Genomic DNA, 24,784 nt, shown 5'->3' with positions numbered 1-24,784 from the left:
TTTAGTTACTATATTGTAGTGTTTTTGGCACAGTGTGGAGGTATTATTTAGTTACTATATTGTAGTGTTTTTGGCACAGTATGGAGGTATTATTTAGTTACTATATTGTAGTGTTTTTGGCACAGTATGGAGGTATTTAGTTACTATATTGTAGTGTTTTTGGCACAGTGTGGAGGTATTATTTAGTTACTATATTGTAGTGTTTTTGGCACAGTATGGAGGTATTATTTAGTTACTATATTGTAGTGTTTTTGGTACAGTATGGAGGTTATTATTTAGTTAATATATTGTAGTGTTTTGGCACAGTATGGAGGTATTATTTAGTTACTATATTGTAGTGTTTTTGGCACAGTATGGAGATATTACTTAGTTACTATATTGTAGTGTTTTTGGCACAGTATGGAGGTATTATTTAGTTACTATATTGTAGTGTTTTTGGCACAGTATGGAGGTATTATTTAGTTACTATATTGTAGTGTTTTGGCACAGTATGGAGATATTATTTAGTTACTATATTGTAGTGTTTTTGGCACAGTGTGGAGGTATTATTTAGTTACTATATTGTAGTGTTTTGGCACAGTATGGAGATATTATTTAGTTACTATATTGTAGTGTTTTTGGCACAGTGTGGAGGTATTATTTAGTTACTATATTGTAGTGTTTTTGGCACTGTATGGAGGTATTATTTAGTTACTATATTGTAGTGTTTTTGGCACAGTATGGAGGTATTATTTAGTTACTATATTGTAGTGTTTTTGGCACAGTATGGAGGTATTATTTAGTTACTATATTGTAGTGTTTTGGCACAGTACGGAGGTATTATTTAGTTACTATATTGTAGTGTTTTTGGCACAGTATGGAGATCTTAGTTAGTTATTATATTGTAGTGTTTTTGGCACTGTATGGAGGTATTATTTAGTTACTATATTGTAGTGTTTTTGGCACTGTATGGAGATATTACTTAGTTACTATATTGTAGTGTTTTTGGCACAGTATGGAGGTATTATTTAGTTACTATATAGTAGTGTTTTTGGCACTGTATGGAGATAATATTTAGTTACTATATTGTAGTGTTTTTGGCACAGTGTGGAGGTATTATTTAGTTACTATATTGTAGTGTTTTTGGCACAGTATGGAGGTATTATTTAGTTACTATATTGTAGTGTTTTTGGCACAGTGTGGAGGTATTATTTAGTTACTATATTGTAGTGTTTTTGGCACAGTATGGAGGTATTATTTAGTTACTATATTGTAGTGTTTTTGGCACAGTATGGAGGTATTTAGTTACTATATTGTAGTGTTTTTGGCACAGTATGGAGGTATTTAGTTACTATATTGTAGTGTTTTTGGCACAGTGTGGAGGTATTATTTAGTTACTATATTGTAGTGTTTTTGGCACAGTATGGAGGTATTATTTAGTTACTATATTGTAGTGTTTTTGGCACAGTATGGAGATATTATTTAGTTACTATATTGTTGTGTTTTTGGTACAGTATGGAGGTATTATTTAGTTAATATATTGTAGTGTTTTGGCACAGTATGGAGGTATTATTTAGTTACTATATTGTAGTGTTTTTGGCACAGTATGGAGATATTATTTAGTTACTATATTGTAGTGTTTTTGGCACAGTATGGAGGTATTATTTAGTTACTATATTGTAGTGTTTTTGGCACAGTATGGAGGTATTATTTAGTTACTATATTGTAGTGTTTTGGCACAGTATGGAGGTATTATTTAGTTACTATATTGTAGTGTTGTTGGCACAGTACGGAGGTATTATTTAGTTACTATATTGTAGTGTTTTTGGCACAGTATGGAGATCTTAGTTAGTTATTATATTGTAGTGTTTTGGCACTGTATGGAGGTATTATTTAGTTACTATATTGTAGTGTTTTTGGTACAGTATGGAGGTATTATTTAGTTAATATATTGTAGTGTTTTGGCACAGTATGGAGGTATTATTTAGTTACTATATTGTAGTGTTTTTGGCACAGTATGGAGGTATTATTTAGTTACTATATTGTAGTGTTTTTGGCACTGTATGGAGATATTATTTAGTTATTATATTGTAGTGTTTTTGGCACAGTATGGAGGTATTATTTAGTTACTATATTGTAGTGTTTTTGGCACTGTATGGAGATATTACTTAGTTACTATATTGTAGTGTTTTTGGCACTGTATGGAGATAATATTTAGTTACTATATTGTAGTGTTTTTGGCACAGTGTGGAGGTATTATTTAGTTACTATATTGTAGTGTTTTTGGCACAGTATGGAGGTATTATTTAGTTACTATATTGTAGTGTTTTTGGCACTGTATGGCGGTATTATTTAGTTACTATATTGTAGTGTTTTTGGCACAGTATGGAGATATTATTTAGTTGCTATATTGTAGTGTTTTGGCACAGTATGGAGGTATTATTTAGTTACTATATTGTAGTGTTTTTGGCACAGTATGGAGGTATTTAGTTACTATATTGTAGTGTTTTTGGCACTGTATGGAGGTATTATTTAGTTACTATATTGTAGTGTTTTTGGCACAGTATGGAGATATTATTTAGTTGCTATATTGTAGTGTTTTGGCACAGTATGGAGGTATTATTTAGTTACTATATTGTAGTGTTTTTGGCACAGTATGGAGGTATTTAGTTACTATATTGTAGTGTTTTTGGCACAGTGTGGAGGTATTATTTAGTTACTATATTGTAGTGTTTTTGGCACAGTATGGAGGTATTATTTAGTTACTATATTGTAGTGTTTTTGGTACAGTATGGAGGTTATTATTTAGTTAATATATTGTAGTATTTTGGCACAGTATGGAGGTATTATTTAGTTACTATATTGTAGTGTTTTTGGCACAGTATGGAGATATTACTTAGTTACTATATTGTAGTGTTTTTGGCACAGTATGGAGGTATTATTTAGTTACTATATTGTAGTGTTTTTGGCACAGTATGGAGGTATTATTTAGTTACTATATTGTAGTGTTTTTGGCACAGTATGGAGGTATTATTTAGTTACTATATTGTAGTGTTTTTGGCACAGTATGGAGGTATTATTTAGTTACTATATTGTAGTGTTTTGGCACAGTACGGAGGTATTATTTAGTTACTATATTGTAGTGTTTTTGGCACAGTATGGAGATCTTAGTTAGTTATTATATTGTAGTGTTTTTGGCACTGTATGGAGGTATTATTTAGTTACTATATTGTAGTGTTTTTGGCACTGTATGGAGATATTACTTAGTTACTATATTGTAGTGTTTTTGGCACAGTATGGAGGTATTATTTAGTTACTATATAGTAGTGTTTTTGGCACTGTATGGAGATAATATTTAGTTACTATATTGTAGTGTTTTTGGCACAGTGTGGAGGTATTATTTAGTTACTATATTGTAGTGTTTTTGGCACAGTATGGAGGTATTATTTAGTTACTATATTGTAGTGTTTTTGGCACAGTGTTGAGGTATTATTTAGTTACTATATTGTAGTGTTTTTGGCACAGTATGGAGGTATTATTTAGTTACTATATTGTAGTGTTTTTGGCACAGTATGGAGGTATTTAGTTACTATATTGTAGTGTTTTTGGCACAGTATGGAGGTATTTAGTTACTATATTGTAGTGTTTTTGGCACAGTGTGGAGGTATTATTTAGTTACTATATTGTAGTGTTTTTGGCACAGTATGGAGGTATTATTTAGTTACTATATTGTAGTGTTTTTGGCACAGTATGGAGATATTATTTAGTTACTATATTGTAGTGTTTTTGGTACAGTATGGAGGTATTATTTAGTTAATATATTGTAGTGTTTTGGCACAGTATGGAGGTATTATTTAGTTACTATATTGTAGTGTTTTTGGCACAGTATGGAGATATTACTTAGTTACTATATTGTAGTGTTTTTGGCACAGTATGGAGATATTACTTAGTTACTATATTGTAGTGTATTTGGCAATGTATGGAGATATTATTTAGTTACTATATTGTAGTGTTTTTGGCACAGTATGGAGGTATTATTTAGTTACTATATTGTAGTGTTTTTGGCACAGTATGGAGGTATTATTTAGTTACTATATTGTAGTGTTGTTGGCACAGTACGGAGGTATTATTTAGTTACTATATTGTAGTGTTTTTGGCACAGTATGGAGATCTTAGTTAGTTATTATATTGTAGTGTTTTGGCACTGTATGGAGGTATTATTTAGTTACTATATTGTAGTGTTTTTGGTACAGTATGGAGGTATTATTTAGTTAATATATTGTAGTGTTTTGGCACAGTATGGAGGTATTATTTAGTTACTATATTGTAGTGTTTTTGGCACAGTATGGAGGTATTATTTAGTTACTATGTTGTAGTGTTTTTGGCACAGTATGGAGGTATTATTTAGTTATTATATTGTAGTGTTTTTGGCACAGTATGGAGGTATTATTTAGTTACTATATTGTAGTGTTTTTGGCACTGTATGGAGATATTACTTAGTTACTATATTGTAGTGTTTTTGGCACTGTATGGAGATAATATTTAGTTACTATATTGTAGTGTTTTTGGCACAGTGTGGAGGTATTATTTAGTTACTATATTGTAGTGTTTTTGGCACAGTATGGAGGTATTATTTAGTTACTATATTGTAGTGTTTTTGGCACAGTATGGAGATATTACTTAGTTACTATATTGTAGTGTTTTTGGCACTGTATGGAGATAATATTTAGTTACTATATTGTAGTGTTTTTGGCACAGTGTGGAGGTATTATTTAGTTACTATATTGTAGTGTTTTTGGCACAGTATGGAGGTATTATTTAGTTACTATATTGTAGTGTTTTTGGCACAGTGTGGAGGTATTATTTAGTTACTATATTGTAGAGTTTTTGGCACAGTATGGAGGTATTATTTAGTTACTATATTGTAGTGTTTTTGGCACAGTATGGAGGTATTTAGTTACTATATTGTAGTGTTTTTGGCACAGTATGGAGGTATTATTTAGTTACTATATAGTAGTGTTTTTGGCACTGTATGGAGATAATATTTAGTTACTATATTGTAGTGTTTTTGGCACAGTGTGGAGGTATTATTTAGTTACTATATTGTAGTGTTTTTGGCACAGTATGGAGGTATTATTTAGTTACTATATTGTAGTGTTTTTGGCACAGTGTGGAGGTATTATTTAGTTACTATATTGTAGTGTTTTTGGCACAGTATGGAGGTATTATTTAGTTACTATATTGTAGTGTTTTTGGCACAGTATGGAGGTATTTAGTTACTATATTGTAGTGTTTTTGGCACAGTATGGAGGTATTTAGTTACTATATTGTAGTGTTTTTGGCACAGTGTGGAGGTATTATTTAGTTACTATATTGTAGTGTTTTTGGCACAGTATGGAGGTATTATTTAGTTACTATATTGTAGTGTTTTTGGCACAGTATGGAGATATTATTTAGTTACTATATTGTAGTGTTTTTGGTACAGTATGGAGGTATTATTTAGTTAATATATTGTAGTGTTTTGGCACAGTATGGAGGTATTATTTAGTTACTATATTGTAGTGTTTTTGGCACAGTATGGAGATATTACTTAGTTACTATATTGTAGTGTTTTTGGCACAGTATGGAGGTATTATTTAGTTACTATATTGTAGTGTTGTTGGCACAGTACGGAGGTATTATTTAGTTACTATATTGTAGTGTTTTAGGCACAGTATGGAGGTATTATTTAGTTACTATATTGTAGTGTTTTTGGTACAGTATGGAGGTATTATTTAGTTAGTATATTGTAGTGTTTTGGCACAGTATGGAGGTATTATTTAGTTACTATATTGTAGTGTTTTTGGCACAGTATGGAGGTATTTAGTTACTATATTGTAGTGTTTTTGGCACAGTATGGAGGTATTTAGTTACTATATTGTAGTGTTTTTGGCACTGTATGGGGGTATTATTTAGTTACTATATTGTAGTGTTTTTGGCACAGTATGGAGATATTATTTAGTTACTATATTGTAGTGTTTTTGGCACTGTATGGCGGTATTATTTAGTTACTATATTGTAGTGTTTTTGGCACAGTATGGAGATATTATTTAGTTGCTATAATGTAGTGTTTTTGGCACAGTATGGAGGTATTATTTAGTTACTATATTGTAGTGTTTTTGGCACAGTATGGAGGTATTTAGTTACTATATTGTAGTGTTTTTGGCACTGTATGGAGGTATTATTTAGTTACTATATTGTAGTGTTTTTGGCACAGTATGGAGATATTATTTAGTTGCTATATTGTAGTGTTTTGGCACAGTATGGAGGTATTATTTAGTTACTATACTATAGTGTTTTTGGCACAGTATGGAGGTATTATTTAGTTACTATATTGTAGTGTTTTTGGCACAGTGTGGAGGTATTATTTAGTTACTATATTGTAGTGTTTTTGGCACAGTATGGAGGTATTATTTAGTTACAATATTGTAGTGTATTTGGCACGGTATGGAGGTATTATTTAGTTACTATATTGTAGTGTTTTTGGCACAGTGTGGAGGTATTATTTAGCTACAATTTTGTAGTGTTTTTGGCACAGTATGGAGGTATTATTTAGTTACTATATTGTAGTGTTTTGGCACAGTATGGAGGTATTATTTAGTTACTATATTGTAGTGTTTTTGGCACAGTATGGAGGTATTATTTAGTTACTATATTGTAGTGTTTTTGGCACAGTATGGAGGTATTATTTAGTTACTATATTGTAGTGTTTTTGGCACAGTATGGAGGTATTATTTAGTTACTATATTGTAGTGTTTTTGGCACAGTGTGGAGGTTTTATTTAGTTACTATATTGTAGTCTTTTTGGCACTGTGTGGAGGTATTATTTAGTTACTATATTGTAGTGTTTTGGCACTGTATGGAGTTATTATTTAGTTACTATATTGTAGTGTTTTTGGCACAGTATGGAGGTATTATTTAGTTACTATATTGTAGTGTTTTTGGCACAGTATGGAGATATTACTTAGTTACTATATTGTAGTGTTTTTGGCACAGTATGGAGGTATTATTTAGTTACTATATTGTAGTGTTTTTGGCACAGTATGGAGGTATTATTTAGTTACTATATTGTAGTGTTTTTGGCACAGTATGGAGGTATTATTTAGTTACCATATTGTAGTGTTTTTGGCACAGTATGGAGGTATTATTTAGTTACTATATTGTAGTGTTTTTGGCACAGTATGGAGGTATTATTTAGTTACTATATAGTAGTGTTTTTGGCACTGTATGGAGATAATATTTAGTTACTATATTGTAGTGTTTTTGGCACAGTATGGAGGTATTATTTAGTTACTATATTGTAGTGTTTTTGGCACAGTATGGCGGTATTATTTAGTTACTATATTGTAGTGTTTTTGGCACAGTATGGAGATATTATTTAGTTGCTATATTGTAGTGTTTTTGGCACAGTATGGAGGTATTTAGTTACTATATTGTAGTGTTTTTGGCACAGTATGGAGGTATTTAGTTACTATATTGTAGTGTTTTTGGCACTGTATGGAGGTATTATTTAGTTACTATATTGTAGTGTTTTTGGCACAGTATGGAGATATTATTTAGTTGCTATATTGTAGTGTTTTTGGCACAGTATGGAGGTATTTAGTTACTATATTGTAGTGTTTTTGGCACAGTATGGAGGTATTTAGTTACTATATTGTAGTGTTTTTGGCACAGTATGGAGATATTATTTAGTTACTATATTGTAGTGTTTTTGGCACTGTATGGCGGTATTATTTAGTTACTATATTGTAGTGTTTTTGGCACAGTATGGAGATATTATTTAGTTGCTATATTGTAGTGTTTTTGGCACAGTATGGAGGTATTATTTAGTTACTATATTGTAGTGTTTTTGGCACAGTATGGAGGTATTATTTAGTTACTATATTGTAGTGTTTTTGGCACAGTATGGAGGTATTTAGTTACTATATTGTAGTGTTTTTGGCACAGTATGGAGATATTATTTAGTTACTATATTGTAGTGTTTTTGGCACTGTATGGCGGTATTATTTAGTTACTATATTGTAGTGTTTTTGGCACAGTATGGAGATATTATTTAGTTGCTATATTGTAGTGTTTTTGGCACAGTATGGAGGTATTATTTAGTTACTATATTGTAGTGTTTTTGGCACAGTATGGAGGTATTTAGTTACTATATTGTAGTGTTTTTGGCACTGTATGGAGGTATTATTTAGTTACTATATTGTAGTGTTTTTGGCACAGTATGGAGATATTATTTAGTTGCTATATTGTAGTGTTTTGGCACAGTATGGAGGTATTATTTAGTTACTATACTATAGTGTTTTTGGCACAGTATGGAGGTATTATTTAGTTACTATATTGTAGTGTTTTTGGCACAGTGTGGAGGTATTATTTAGTTACTATATTGTAGTGTTTTTGGCACAGTATGGAGGTATTATTTAGTTACAATATTGTAGTGTATTTGGCACGGTATGGAGGTATTATTTAGTTACTATATTGTAGTGTTTTTGGCACAGTGTGGAGGTATTATTTAGCTACAATTTTGTAGTGTTTTTGGCACAGTATGGAGGTATTATTTAGTTACTATATTGTAGTGTTTTGGCACAGTATGGAGGTATTATTTAGTTACTATATTGTAGTGTTTTTGGCACAGTGTGGAGGTATTATTTAGTTACTATATTGTAGTGTTTTGGCACAGTACGGAGGTATTATTTAGCTACAATTTTGTAGTGTTTTTGGCACAGTATGGAGGTATTATTTAGTTACTATATTGTAGTATTTTTGGCACAGTATGGAGGTATTATTTAGTTACTATATTGTAGTGTATTTGGCACTGTATGGAGATATTATTTAGTTACTATATTGTAGTGTTTTTGGCACAGTGTGGAGGTATTATTTAGTTACTATATTGTAGTGTTTTTGGCACAGTACGGAGGTATTATTTAGTTACTATATTGTAGTGTTTTTGGCACAGTATGGAGATATTATTTAGTTACTATATTGTAATGTTTTTGGCACAGTATGGAGATATTATTTAGTTACTATATTGTAGTGTTTTTGGCACTGTATGGAGTTATTAGTTACTATATTGTAGTGTTTTTGGCACAGTATGGAGGTATTATTTAGTTACAATATTGTAGTGTTTTTGGCACTGTATGGAGTTATTAGTTACTATATTGTAGTGTTTTTGGCACGGTATGGAGGTATTATTTAGTTACTATATTGTAGTGTTTTTGGCACTGTATGGAGTTATTAGTTACTATATTGTAGTGTTTTTGGCACGGTATGGAGGTATTATTTAGTTACTATATTGTAGTGTTTTTGGCACAGTGTGGAGGTATTATTTAGCTACAATTTTGTAGTGTTTTTGGCACAGTATGGGGGTATTATTTAGTTACTATATTGTAGTGTTTTTGGCACAGTATGGAGGTATTATTTAGTTACTATATTGTAGTGTTTTGGCACAGTATGGAGGTATTATTTAGTTACTATATTGTAGTGTTTTTGGCACAGTATGGAGGTATTATTTAGTTACTATATTGTAGTGTATTTGGCACGGTATGGAGGTATTATTTAGTTACAATATTGTAGTGTATTTGGCACGGTATGGAGGTATTATTTAGTTACTATATTGTAGTGTTTTTGGCACAGTATGGAGGTATTATTTAGTTACTATATTGTAGTGTGTTTGGCACAGTATGGAGGTATTTAGTTACAATATTGTAGTGTATTTGGCACTGTATGGAGGTATTATTTAGTTACTATATTGTAGTGTTTTTGGCACAGTATGGAGATATTATTTAGTTGCTATATTGTAGTGTTTTTGGCACAGTATGGAGATATTATTTAGTTGCTATATTGTAGTGTTTTTGGCACAGTATGGAGGTATTTAGTTACTATATTGTAGTGTGTTTGGCACAGTATGGAGGTATTATTTAGTTACTATATTGTAGTGTTTTTGGCACAGTATGGAGATATTATTTAGTTGCTATATTGTAGTGTTTTTGGCACAGTATGGAGGTATTTAGTTACTATATTGTAGTGTTTTTGGCACAGTATGGAGGTATTTAGTTTCTATATTGTAGTGTTTTTGGCACAGTATGGAGATATTATTTAGTTACTATATTGTAGTGTTTTTGGCACTGTATGGCGGTATTATTTAGTTACTATATTGTAGTGTTTTTGGCACAGTATGGAGATATTATTTAGTTGCTATATTGTAGTGTTTTTGGCACAGTATGGAGGTATTATTTAGTTACTATATTGTAGTTTTTGGCACTGTATGGAGGTATTATTTAGTTACTATATTGTAGTGTTTTTGGCACAGTATGGAGGTATTTAGTTACTATATTGTAGTGTTTTTGGCACTGTATGGAGGTATTATTTAGTTACTATATTGTAGTGTTTTTGGCACAGTATGGAGATATTATTTAGTTGCTATATTGTAGTGTTTTGGCACAGTATGGAGGTATTATTTAGTTACTATACTATAGTGTTTTTGGCACAGTATGGAGGTATTATTTAGTTACTATATTGTAGTGTTTTTGGCACAGTGTGGAGGTATTATTTAGTTACTATATTGTAGTGTTTTTGGCACAGTATGGAGGTATTATTTAGTTAGAAATATTGTAGTGTATTTGGCACGGTATGGAGGTGTTATTTAGTTACTATATTGTAGTGTTTTTGGCACAGTGTGGAGGTATTATTTAGTTACTATATTGTAGTGTTTTTGGCACAGTATGGGGGTATTATTTAGTTACTATATTGTAGTGTTTTTGGCACAGTATGGAGGTATTATTTAGTTACTATATTGTAGTGTTTTTGGCACAGTGTGGAGGTATTATTTAGCTACAATTTTGTAGTGTTTTTGGCACAGTATGGAGGTATTATTTAGTTACTATATTGTAGTGTTTTGGCACAGTATGGAGGTATTATTTAGTTACTATATTGTAGTGTTTTTGGCACAGTATGGAGGTATTATTTAGTTACAATATTGTAGTGTGTTTGGCACTGTATGGAGATATTATTTAGTTACTATATTGTAATGTTTTTGGCACAGTATGGAGATATTATTTAGTTACTATATTGTAGTGTTTTTGGCACTGCATGGAGTTATTAGTTACTATATTGTAGTGTTTTTGGCACAGTATGGAGGTATTATTTAGTTACAATATTGTAGTGTATTTGGCACGGTATGGAGGTATTATTTAGTTACTATATTGTAGTGTGTTTGGCACAGTATGGAGGTATTATTTAGTTACTATATTGTAGTGTTTTTGGCACAGTGTGGAGATATTATTTAGTTGCTATATTGTAGTGTTTTGGCACAGTATGGAGGTATTATTTAGTTACTATACTATAGTGTTTTTGGCACAGTATGGAGGTATTATTTAGTTACTATATTGTAGTGTTTTTGGCACAGTGTGGAGGTATTATTTAGTTACTATATTGTAGTGTTTTTGGCACAGTATGGAGGTATTATTTAGTTACAATATTGTAGTGTATTTGGCACGGTATGGAGGTATTATTTAGTTACTATATTGTAGTGTTTTTGGCACAGTGTGGAGGTATTATTTAGCTACAATTTTGTAGTGTTTTTGGCACAGTATGGAGGTATTATTTAGTTACTATATTGTAGTGTTTTGGCACAGTATGGAGGTATTATTTAGTTACTATATTGTAGTGTTTTTGGCACAGTATGGAGGTATTATTTAGTTACTATATTGTAGTGTTTTTGGCACAGTATGGAGGTATTATTTAGTTACTATATTGTAGTGTTTTTGGCACAGTATGGAGGTATTATTTAGTTACTATATTGTAGTGTTTTTGGCACAGTGTGGAGGTTTTATTTAGTTACTATATTGTAGTCTTTTTGGCACTGTGTGGAGGTATTATTTAGTTACTATATTGTAGTGTTTTGGCACTGTATGGAGTTATTATTTAGTTACTATATTGTAGTGTTTTTGGCACAGTATGGAGGTATTATTTAGTTACTATATTGTAGTGTTTTTGGCACAGTATGGAGATATTACTTAGTTACTATATTGTAGTGTTTTTGGCACAGTATGGAGGTATTATTTAGTTACTATATTGTAGTGTTTTTGGCACAGTATGGAGGTATTATTTAGTTACTATATTGTAGTGTTTTTGGCACAGTATGGAGGTATTATTTAGTTACCATATTGTAGTGTTTTTGGCACAGTATGGAGGTATTATTTAGTTACTATATTGTAGTGTTTTTGGCACAGTATGGAGGTATTATTTAGTTACTATATAGTAGTGTTTTTGGCACTGTATGGAGATAATATTTAGTTACTATATTGTAGTGTTTTTGGCACAGTATGGAGGTATTATTTAGTTACTATATTGTAGTGTTTTTGGCACAGTATGGCGGTATTATTTAGTTACTATATTGTAGTGTTTTTGGCACAGTATGGAGATATTATTTAGTTGCTATATTGTAGTGTTTTTGGCACAGTATGGAGGTATTTAGTTACTATATTGTAGTGTTTTTGGCACAGTATGGAGGTATTTAGTTACTATATTGTAGTGTTTTTGGCACTGTATGGAGGTATTATTTAGTTACTATATTGTAGTGTTTTTGGCACAGTATGGAGATATTATTTAGTTGCTATATTGTAGTGTTTTTGGCACAGTATGGAGGTATTTAGTTACTATATTGTAGTGTTTTTGGCACAGTATGGAGGTATTTAGTTACTATATTGTAGTGTTTTTGGCACAGTATGGAGATATTATTTAGTTACTATATTGTAGTGTTTTTGGCACTGTATGGCGGTATTATTTAGTTACTATATTGTAGTGTTTTTGGCACAGTATGGAGATATTATTTAGTTGCTATATTGTAGTGTTTTTGGCACAGTATGGAGGTATTATTTAGTTACTATATTGTAGTGTTTTTGGCACAGTATGGAGGTATTATTTAGTTACTATATTGTAGTGTTTTTGGCACAGTATGGAGGTATTTAGTTACTATATTGTAGTGTTTTTGGCACAGTATGGAGATATTATTTAGTTACTATATTGTAGTGTTTTTGGCACTGTATGGCGGTATTATTTAGTTACTATATTGTAGTGTTTTTGGCACAGTATGGAGATATTATTTAGTTGCTATATTGTAGTGTTTTTGGCACAGTATGGAGGTATTATTTAGTTACTATATTGTAGTGTTTTTGGCACAGTATGGAGGTATTTAGTTACTATATTGTAGTGTTTTTGGCACTGTATGGAGGTATTATTTAGTTACTATATTGTAGTGTTTTTGGCACAGTATGGAGATATTATTTAGTTGCTATATTGTAGTGTTTTGGCACAGTATGGAGGTATTATTTAGTTACTATACTATAGTGTTTTTGGCACAGTATGGAGGTATTATTTAGTTACTATATTGTAGTGTTTTTGGCACAGTGTGGAGGTATTATTTAGTTACTATATTGTAGTGTTTTTGGCACAGTATGGAGGTATTATTTAGTTACAATATTGTAGTGTATTTGGCACGGTATGGAGGTATTATTTAGTTACTATATTGTAGTGTTTTGGCACAGTGTGGAGGTATTATTTAGCTACAATTTTGTAGTGTTTTTGGCACAGTATGGAGGTATTATTTAGTTACTATATTGTAGTGTTTTGGCACAGTATGGAGGTATTATTTAGTTACTATATTGTAGTGTTTTTGGCACAGTGTGGAGGTATTATTTAGTTACTATATTGTAGTGTTTTGGCACAGTACGGAGGTATTATTTAGCTACAATTTTGTAGTGTTTTTGGCACAGTATGGAGATATTATTTAGTTACTATATTGTAGTATTTTTGGCACAGTATGGAGGTATTATTTAGTTACTATATTGTAGTGTATTTGGCACTGTATGGAGATATTATTTAGTTACTATATTGTAGTGTTTTTGGCACAGTGTGGAGGTATTATTTAGTTACTATATTGTAGTGTTTTTGGCACAGTACGGAGGTATTATTTAGTTACTATATTGTAGTGTTTTTGGCACAGTATGGAGATATTATTTAGTTACTATATTGTAATGTTTTTGGCACAGTATGGAGATATTATTTAGTTACTATATTGTAGTGTTTTTGGCACTGTATGGAGTTATTAGTTACTATATTGTAGTGTTTTTGGCACAGTATGGAGGTATTATTTAGTTACAATATTGTAGTGTTTTTGGCACTGTATGGAGTTATTAGTTACTATATTGTAGTGTTTTTGGCACGGTATGGAGGTATTATTTAGTTACTATATTGTAGTGTTTTTGGCACTGTATGGAGTTATTAGTTACTATATTGTAGTGTTTTTGGCACGGTATGGAGGTATTATTTAGTTACTATATTGTAGTGTTTTTGGCACAGTGTGGAGGTATTATTTAGCTACAATTTTGTAGTGTTTTTGGCACAGTATGGGGGTATTATTTAGTTACTATATTGTAGTGTTTTTGGCACAGTATGGAGGTATTATTTAGTTACTATATTGTAGTGTTTTGGCACAGTATGGAGGTATTATTTAGTTACTATATTGTAGTGTTTTTGGCACAGTATGGAGGTATTATTTAGTTACTATATTGTAGTGTGTTTGGCACAGTATGGAGGTATTTAGTTACAATATTGTAGTGTATTTGGCACTGTATGGAGGTATTATTTAGTTACTATATTGTAGTGTTTTTGGCACAGTATGGAGATATTATTTAGTTGCTATATTGTAGTGTTTTTGGCACAGTATGGAGGTATTTAGTTACTATATTGTAGTGTGTTTGGCACAGTATGGAGGTATTATGTAGTTACTATATTGTAGTGTTTTTGGCACAGTATGGAGGTATTATTTAGTTACAATATTGTAGTGTATTTGGCACGGTATGGAGGTATTATTTAGTTACTATATTGTAGTGTTTTTGGCACAGTGTGGAGGTATTATTTAGCTACAATTTTGTAGTGTTTTTGGCACAGTATGGAGGTATTATTTAGTTACTATATTGTAGTGTTTTTGGCACAGTATGGAGGTATTATTTAGTTACTATATTGTAGTGTGTTTGGCACAGTATGGAGGTATTTAGTTACAATATTGTAGTGTATTTGGCACTGTATGGAGGTATTATTTAGTTTCTATATTGTAGTGTTTTTGGCACAGTATGGAGATATTATTTAGTTGCTATATTGTAGTGTTTTTGGCACAGTATGGAGATATTATTTAGTTGCTATATTGTAGTGTTTTTGGCACAGTATGGAGGTATTTAGTTACTATATTGTAGTGTGTTTGGCACAGTATGGAGGTATTATTTAGTTACTATATTGTAGTGTTTTTGGCACAGTATGGAGATATTATTTAGTTGCTATATTGTAGTGTTTTTGGCACAGTATGGAGGTATTTAGTTACTATATTGTAGTGTTTTTGGCACAGTATGGAGGTATTTAGTTTCTATATTGTAGTGTTTTTGGCACAGTATGGAGATATTATTTAGTTACTATATTGTAGTGTTTTTGGCACAGTATGGAGATATTATTTAGTTGCTATATTGTAGTGTTTTTGGCACAGTATGGAGGTATTATTTAGTTACTATATTGTAGTTTTTGGCACTGTATGGAGGTATTATTTAGTTACTATATTGTAGTGTTTTTGGCACAGTATGGAGGTATTTAGTTACTATATTGTAGTGTTTTTGGCACTGTATGGAGGTATTATTTAGTTACTATATTGTAGTGTTTTTGGCACAGTATGGAGATATTATTTAGTTGCTATATTGTAGTGTTTTGGCACAGTATGGAGGTATTATTTAGTTACTATACTATAGTGTTTTTGGCACAGTATGGAGGTATTATTTAGTTACTATATTGTAGTGTTTTTGGCACAGTGTGGAGGTATTATTTAGTTACTATATTGTAGTGTTTTTGGCACAGTATGGAGGTATTATTTAGTTAGAAATATTGTAGTGTATTTGGCACGGTATGGAGGTGTTATTTAGTTACTATATTGTAGTGTTTTTGGCACAGTGTGGAGGTATTATTTAGTTACTATATTGTAGTGTTTTTGGCACAGTATGGGGGTATTATTTAGTTACTATATTGTAGTGTTTTTGGCACAGTATGGAGGTATTATTTAGTTACTATATTGTAGTGTTTTTGGCACAGTATGGAGGTATTATTTAGTTACTATATTGTAGTGTTTTGGCACAGTATGGGGGTATTATTTAGTTACTATATTGTAGTGTTTTTGGCACAGTGTGGAGGTATTATTTAGCTACAATTTTGTAGTGTTTTTGGCACAGTATGGAGGTATTATTTAGTTACTATATTGTAGTGTTTTGGCACAGTATGGAGGTATTATTTAGTTACTATATTGTAGTGTTTTTGGCACAGTATGGAGGTATTATTTAGTTACAATATTGTAGTGTGTTTGGCACTGTATGGAGATATTATTTAGTTACTATATTGTAATGTTTTTGGCACAGTATGGAGATATTATTTAGTTACTATATTGTAGTGTTTTTGGCACTGTATGGAGTTATTAGTTACTATATTGTAGTGTTTTTGGCACAGTATGGAGGTATTATTTAGTTACAATATTGTAGTGTATTTGGCACGGTATGGAGGTATTATTTAGTTACTATATTGTAGTGTGTTTGGCACAGTATGGAGGTATTATTTAGTTACTATATTGTAGTGTTTTTGGCACAGTGTGGAGGTATTATTTAGCTACAATTTTGTAGTGTTTTTGGCACAGTATGGAGGTATTATTTAGTTACTATATTGTAGTGTTTTTGGCACAGTATGGAGGTATTATTTAGTTACTATATTGTAGTGTTTTGGCACAGTATGGGGGTATTATTTAGTTACTATATTGTAGTGTGTTTGGCACAGTATGGAGATATTATTTAGTTACTATATTGTAGTGTTTTTGGCACAGTATGGAGGTATTATTTAGTTACTATATTGTAGTGTATTTGGCACAGTATGGAGGTATTATTTAGTTACTATATTGTAGTGTGTTTGGCACAGTATGGAGGTATTTAGTTACAATATTGTAGTGTATTTGGCACGGTATGGAGGTATTATTTAGTTACTATATTGTAGTGTTTTTGGCACAGTATGGAGGTATTATTTATTTACTATATTGTAGTGTTTTGGCACAGTATGGAGGTATTATTTATTTACTATATTGTAGTGTTTTTGGCACAGTATGAAGGTATTATTTAGTTGCTATATTGTAGTGTTTTTGGCACAGTATGGAGGTATTATTTAGTTACTATATTGTAGTGTTTTTGGCACAGTATGGAGGTATTATTTAGTTACAATATTGTAGTGTGTTTGGCACAGTATGGAGATATTATTTAGTTACAATATTGTAGTGTGTTTGGCACAGTATGGAGGTATTATTTAGTTACTATATTGTAGTGTTTTTGGCACTGTATGGAGGTATTATTTAGTTACTATATTGTAGTGTGTTTGGCACAGTATGGAGGTATTTAGTTACAATATTGTAGTGTATTTGGCACGGTATGGAGGTATTATTTAGTTACTATATTGTAGTGTTTTTGGCACAGTATGGAGGTATTATTTATTTACTATATTGTAGTGTTTTGGCACAGTATGGAGGTATTATTTAGTTACTATATTGTAGTGTTTTTGGCACAGTATGGAGGTATTATTTAGTTACAATATTGTAGTGTGTTGGGCACAGTATGGAGATATTATTTAGTTACAATATTGTAGTGTTTTTGGCACTGTATGGGGGTATTATTTAGTTACTATATTGTAGTGTTTTTGGCACTGTATGGAGGTATTATTTAGTTAATATATTGTAGTGTTTTGGCAGAGTGTGGAGGTATTATTTAGTTACTATATTGTAGTGTATTTGGCACAGTGTGGAGGTATTATTTAGTTACTATATTGTAGTGTTTTTGGCACAGTATGGAGGTATTTAGTTACTATATTGTAGTGTTTGGCACTGTATGGAGATATTATTTAGTTACTATATTGTAGTGTATTTGGCACAGTGTGGAGGTATTACTTAGTTACTATATTGTAGTGTTTTTGGCACAGTATGGAGATATTATTTAGTTACTATATTGTAGTGTATTTGGCACAGTGTGGAGGTATTACTTAGTTACTATATTGTAGTGTTTTTGGCACAGTATGGAGATATTATTTAGTTACTATATTGTAGTGTGTTTGGCACAGTATGGAGGTATTTAGTTACTATATTGTAGTGTTTTTGGCACAGTATTGAGGTATTATTTAGTTACTATATTGTAGTGTGTTTGGCACAGTATGGAGGTATTATTTAGTTACTATATTGTAGTGTTTTTGGCACTGTATGGAGGTATTTAGTTACTATATTGTAGTGTTTTTGGCACAGTATGGAGGTATTTAGTTACTATATTGTAGTGTTTTTGGCACAGTATGGAGGTATTTAGTTCCTATATAGAACTATTTTTGAGGTGCATTGCTCCCCTTTCTCTTTTACCATAAAGAACAGTAGGAAGTGGCTCTCACACTTGTGTTTACCTGGGGCTTTTACAGTCTTTCATCCCACCCTGCCTATGGCGACCAGGAGTCGATTGCAACTTTACAGCACTTACAGGGGATGTATGGTTTAAATACCCCATTGTCATACCCCCTATTAGTAAATTCTGAGATACAGGGGGTCGTCTGTTCAGGATCCTCATCTCTCGGTCAGAGTGGAGAGCCGTTAATACAGCGTCTCTGGAGGACCAATCCTGTCCTGTATTACACAGACAACACATTGATATGAATGGACGCTGTGTAACACTTCATATTCCCTGTGGGGGTGCTGTAGGGGAACTGAACACTTACTGCCTGGTTTCCCCACAGATTACAGCTGATCGCTGGGGGTCCCAGCAGGAGGACACTTTGTGATCTGCTTATTGTCGAGGGACCCTTGTAGCAAGTAGGGATTGTCTAAGCAATTACAGCTCTCACAGGAGGAAATGCACTCACCCTCAGTAACACCACCCCATAGTCGTACATCATCACGGGGTCCTTCATCTGCATGGCCCCCTTTTCGTAAAACTTCACTGCAGCCTCAGGGTTGGAGGAGATTCCCTGCTGTCCCCAGAAGAGCATCCGGCTGACGGTTTGCTGATGATAAACAAGCGAGTGTCAGTGTGCACTGCTATACACGTGTTACTCTATCAGGCGCTCTGCCAACCAGACTCATTCATTATCCTGTTAATTGCTCCGGAAGCCAAATAAACAGACATCCTCTAAGTCTACACGGAGCTGCCAAATCAGCTTGTCCCGTCCCATAAATCATTCCCAGACATTCAGCGGTGACATCCAGCGGCAGCCTGATGAATCCCTGCTGGAGGGGAGATCTATATAAAGATTATGTGTCACAAGGTACAGCGTCTGTATATATACAGTGAAGGAAATAAGTATTTGATCCCTTGCTGATTTTGTAAGTTTTCCCACTGTCAAAGTCATGAACAGTCTAGGATTTTTAGGCTAGGTTAATTTTACCAGTGAGAGATAGATTATATAAAAAAAAACAGAAAATCACATTGTCACAATGATATCTATTTATTTGCATTGTGCACAGAGAAATAAGTATGTGACCCCCGACCAACCATTAAGAGTTCAGCCTCCTCCAGACCAGTTACTGCTCCAAATCAACTTGGTGCCTGCATTATAGACAGCTCTTACATGGTCACCTGTATAAAAGACTCCTGTCCACAGACTCAATGATCAGTCTGACTCTAACCTCTACAACATGGGCACGACCAAAGAGCTTTCTAAGGATGTCAGGGACAAGATCATAGACCTGCACAAGGCTGGAATGGGCTACAAAACCATAAGTGAGACGCTGGGTGAGAAGGAGACAACTGTTGGTGCAATAGTAAGAAAATGGAAGACATACAAAATGACTGTCAATCGACATCGATCTGGGGCTCCATGCAAAATCTCACCTCGTGGGGTATCCTTGATCCTGAGGAAGGTGAGAACTCAGCCGAAAACTACATGGGGGGAACTTGTTAATGATCTCAAGGCAGCTGGGACCACAGTCACCAAGAAAACCATTGGTAACACATTACACCGTAATGGATTAAAATCCTGCAGTGCCCGCAAGGTCCCCCTGCTCAAGAAGGCTCATGAACAGGCCCATCTGAAGTTTGCAAATGACCATCTGGATGATTCTGAGAGTGATTGGGAGAAGGTGCTGTGGTCAGATGAGACTAAAATTGAGCTTTTTAACTCAACTCGCCGTGTTTGGAGGAAGAGAAATGCTGCCTATGACCCAAAGAACACCGTCCCCACTGTCAAGCATGGAGGTGGAAACATTATGTTTTGGGGGTGTTTCTCTGCTAAGGGCACAGGACTACTTCACCGCATCAATGGGAGAATGGATGGAGCCATGTACCGTCAAATCCTGAGTGACAACCTCCTTCCCTCCACCAGGACATTAAAAATGGCTCGTGGCTGGGTCTTCCAGCACGACAATTACCCGACACATACAGCCAAGGCAACAAAGGAGTGGCTCAAAAAGAAGCACATTAAGGTCATGGAGTGGCCTAGCCAGTCTCCAGACCTTAATCCCATCGAAAACTTATGGAGGGAGCTGAAGATCCGAGTTGCCAAGCGACAGCCTCGAAATCTTAATGATTTACAGATGATCTGCAAGGAGGAGTGGGCCAAAATTCCATCTAACATGTGTGCAAACCTCATCATCAACTACAAAAAACGTCTGACTGCTGTGCGTGCCAACAAGGGTTTTGCCACCAAGTATTAAGTCTTGTTTGCCAAAGGGATCAAATACTTATTTCTCTGTGCACAATGCAAATAAATAGATATCATTTTGACAATGTGATTTTCTGTTTTTTTTTATATAATCTATCCCTCACTGGTAAAATTAACCTAGCCTAAAAATTCTAGACTGTTCATGACTTTGACAGTGGGCAAACTTACAAAATCAGCAAGGGATCAAATACTTATTTCCTTCACTGTATATGTAGCAATGCTGCTAAAAATGGCGCCATCTGTGTGATACTGTATAGATGTCGCTGAATTCATTGCGCCTCGATCAGCGGGAGACGGCGATATAGACTAACGTATGAGCGCGACATTGTGTAAACATCTGGGGTAATGTCGGCCCCTTTTTAAGATTGAAGATAAAGCTGATATTTAGGGAAGAAAGCGGAGCACCCAATGAATAAACATGGCGTCGGGGTCAATCATCACCTTACACTTGCGCCATTTTTATGTCATACACGAATTTATACATGAACCCCAAAGATGTCAGTCACAAAACCATAATATCGTACTATTATATTTATAAACTCGCTTGTCAGCTCTGATGTCATCACTTGTCAGCTCTGATGTCATTAATTGTCAGCTCTGATGTCATCACTTGTGAGCTCTGATGTTATTACTTGTCAGCTCTGATGTTATTACTTGTGAGCTCTGATGTCATTACTTGTGAGCTCTGATGTCATTACTTGTAAGCTCTGATGTCATTACTTGTGAGTTCTGATGTCATTACTTGTCAGCTCTGATGTTATTACTTGTCAGCTCTGATGTTATTACTTGTGAGCTCTGATGTCATTACTTGTAAGCTCTGATGTCATTACTTGTCAGCTCTGTTATTACTTGTCAGCTCTGATGTTATTACTTGTGAGCTCTGTTATTACTTGTCAGCTCTGATGTTATTACTTGTGAGCTCTGATGTCATTACTTGTGAGCTCTGATATCATTACTTGTGAGCTCTGATGTCATTACTTGTGAGCTCTGATGTCATTACTTGTAAGCTCTGATGTCATTACTTGTGAGTTCTGATGTCATTATTTGTCAGCTCTGATGTCATCACTAGTCAACTCTGATGTCATCACTTGTCAGCTCTGATGCCATCACTCATCAGCTCTGATGCCATCACTCGTGAGCTCTGATGTCATCACTTGTGAGCTCTGATGTCATCACTTGTCAGCTCTGATGTCATCACTTGTCAGCTCTGATGTCATCACTTGTCAGCTCTGATGTCATTACTTGTGATGTCATCACTTGTCAGCTCTAATGTCTTGAGCTGAGGACACCCCCTGTCTCCAGTCCCTTCCCCTGCATCCGCCAGTACCTGAGCTGAGGACACCCCCTGTCTCCATGCCTTTCCCCTGCCCCCGCTAGTACCTGAGCTGAGGACACCCCTTGCCTCGCCTGGAACCTCAGCCACATGAAGAGATCATCATTTTCTTTTGTCTGTTGCTTTAAAACGTCCTCGTCTGTCAGGCGGATTTGCTCCACGTAAGACTGAGGGGGAAAAACGAGCGACACTTTATTTTATTCTTTGAATTAAATACGTTTTGCTGAGAAAGTAGCAGTGAGGTATAAAGTGCCTCATGCCTCAAGAAGGTCATAAATAACTTAAAGCACAGATTTGCCTTTCAGCATCATTTTATAGGTTCAGTCTCTTCTACTCTGGTCACATCCAGAGCTGCAGTAGTATTTCTGCTAGACTCCTGTTAGCTCTCAGTAGTTTGGTTCAGTAGAAGTGCTGAGCATGATTTGCTGTACTGCATTATGGGAGATGAAGTGCTTACATCATTTATGTTAATGGATTTCAAATGGCAGCTTGAAGAATGGCTTACAGCCCATGATGTGATTAGAGTATAAGGCATGCTATAATAGTAGTAATGTGAATGAAGCTCTGGATGTGACTGGAGTATAAGACATGATGTAACAGCAGAATAGTGACTGAAGCTCTGGATGTGACTGAAGTATAAAACATAATGTAACTGCAGACTGTGGCTGCAGCTCTGGATGTGACTGGAGTATATGATATGATGTAACGGCAGCATTGTGACTACAGATCTGGATGTGACTGGAGTATAAGACATGATGTCACAGCAGAATTGTGACTGCAGCTTTGGATGTGAGTAGAGTATAAGACATGATGTACCAGCAGAATTGTGACTGCCGCTTTGGATGTGACTGGAGTATAAGACATGTTGCTACTTAAGATCAATATAAGATAAGCGAGACTTACAAAGTTATTTATGGGAAGTATAATATCGTACCTGGTGTTTGTCGGGCTGCAGTCGATCCGCCATTGTCTGGCGAGCAATATTGGCGTAATATGCATAGGATAGGTCGTAATCTAGCGGGTACCCGTCCACCCCCAGGTGATGCTTGTGCCCAAGAAACAACTGAGAGAGACGCTCGTCTTTCTGCGCAGAAATGAGGCTGAACTTCAGGGCCTGGAAGTGAGCGAGACGTAACAAAGGAATAATCGCCATCATGAGTGCCGCCATCTTTGTTCTGTAACTGCAGCATCACGATGTCAGAGCGCGGCGCCCGTGTGTCATACCTTAGACGGGTCCTTTATGACTCCCAGGCCGGTTTGGTGCAGCACTGCCGCCGTGTATAGCGCAGGGAGATACCCCAGACATCCAGCCTGGAGGACGAGCGCCACCGACCGGCGCATCCTGGAGAAACCATCAGCAGCCAAAATCCTCTTCTTGTATATTTTGGACAGAGCTTGACCGAAGAGCTCACGATTAAAGGTGACGTGACCTGTATGAAAAGGATCAAGGGGAACAGGAAATATCACTGCTGCCACTAGAGGGCACAATCACATGCACCGAATTCAGGCCACAGACTATTGAAGAGGCAATACTTTACATAATGTACTGATTCTACTCCAGTCACATCCAGAACTACACACACGCGCACGCGCACATCATATTACTATTCTTTATTACACTACATTACATTTTGTTGTTTGATGGACAATGTTGGGGGTTCCTTTCACGTTGCAATCATCAGCATGTCAGATAACGGTCTTCAGTAACATGGTGACACTTTGGCCATTCCCAGTACACGGTGGTCAGTGATCTCACCTGCTCCGGTCACTCTCCTCAACAGCCTGGTGATAAGGACCCTGTGCGGGGGAGGAGGTGAATCCCAGGCTGAGCACTGCGGTCCTGAAGACTCTGGACTATAACGAGTCTGGTACTCATGGTAGATGTCACTGCAGATTCCTGCGGTGGAGAATGCGGGGAGATAATATAAAGAAGCGCGTTTACATGAGAACCGTGAAGTAACATGGAGAGCGATGGATATGGAGAAGAATTTACAGTACAGACCGGTCACTGAACCCCACAGGACCCGAGATATAAAACATATAGAAACATTAATATACACAGACACTCCTCAGGTCCAGGCTGGAACGATATGATAGATCTCCTGTACAGTCACCGCACGCACAGTTTAGCAGCATTTCTGTCCAGTTGTCCTCCAGACTCCCCCTTAGTATGTTCTGCAGGGTGTGGTACTGCAGGTTGGCTAGAACCCCTTGACTTCCTGTCTGGGTGACCACCATTTGAATACTTGTAGCAATGGGATCAGAAGTGGTCACAGGAAGTTCTGTCCGCTGTAGAGTAGACTGCTCCTCCCTGCTGCACAGACCTGTTTTATCACCCCCCCCCCCTCCCCCCGCCCCCGATAACAAGAAGAGATGGGAAAGACAAGAGGGAAAGGTGCAGGAATAAGAAATATTGTAAGTACAGAGAAGAATTCACTGTATAACTGATACAACAAAATTGTGCTCCCACAATATAGGGAAGTTTTAATGGATTCACTGAAGTGATATATGAGTAAAATATAACTTTATTTAGATAACTCTCTAAAAACAGGGGTACAATCACCACCGTGACAAAGCCCCACCGTGTGTATTAAAAACGTATTAAACAGTAACTACTGAGTCCTGATACCATTGCGAACCCTCTATGACTCAGTATGTTATTAACGATATCAAACCGGAATC

The 24,784-nt window shown here is 34.6% G+C and overlaps 1 protein-coding gene across 1 annotated transcript in view; it reads right to left on the bottom strand.

The window, feature by feature from the left end:
• Nucleotides 1-18,933: 18,933 nt before the first annotated feature.
• The window catches only part of LOC142740323 (protein sel-1 homolog 3-like), a 53,121-nt gene continuing 47,270 nt past the window's right edge, over nucleotides 18,934-24,784 (bottom strand). Inside the window, exons 9-13 of the mRNA XM_075849869.1 lie at nucleotides 23,859-23,999; nucleotides 23,327-23,532; nucleotides 23,037-23,216; nucleotides 22,150-22,269; nucleotides 18,934-19,113 (exon numbers count right to left, since the gene is read on the bottom strand). Coding sequence (XP_075705984.1) covers nucleotides 18,934-19,113; nucleotides 22,150-22,269; nucleotides 23,037-23,216; nucleotides 23,327-23,532; nucleotides 23,859-23,999 — 827 coding nt within the window. The remainder of the gene's footprint in view (nucleotides 19,114-22,149; nucleotides 22,270-23,036; nucleotides 23,217-23,326; nucleotides 23,533-23,858; nucleotides 24,000-24,784) is intronic.

This window comes from Rhinoderma darwinii, chromosome 2 (genome assembly GCF_050947455.1).
Source record: "Rhinoderma darwinii isolate aRhiDar2 chromosome 2, aRhiDar2.hap1, whole genome shotgun sequence".
Classification (NCBI taxonomy): domain Eukaryota; kingdom Metazoa; phylum Chordata; class Amphibia; order Anura; family Rhinodermatidae; genus Rhinoderma; species Rhinoderma darwinii.
Note: the sequence above shows the minus strand (reverse complement) of the source record. Positions and strands in the feature narration are given on the sequence as shown.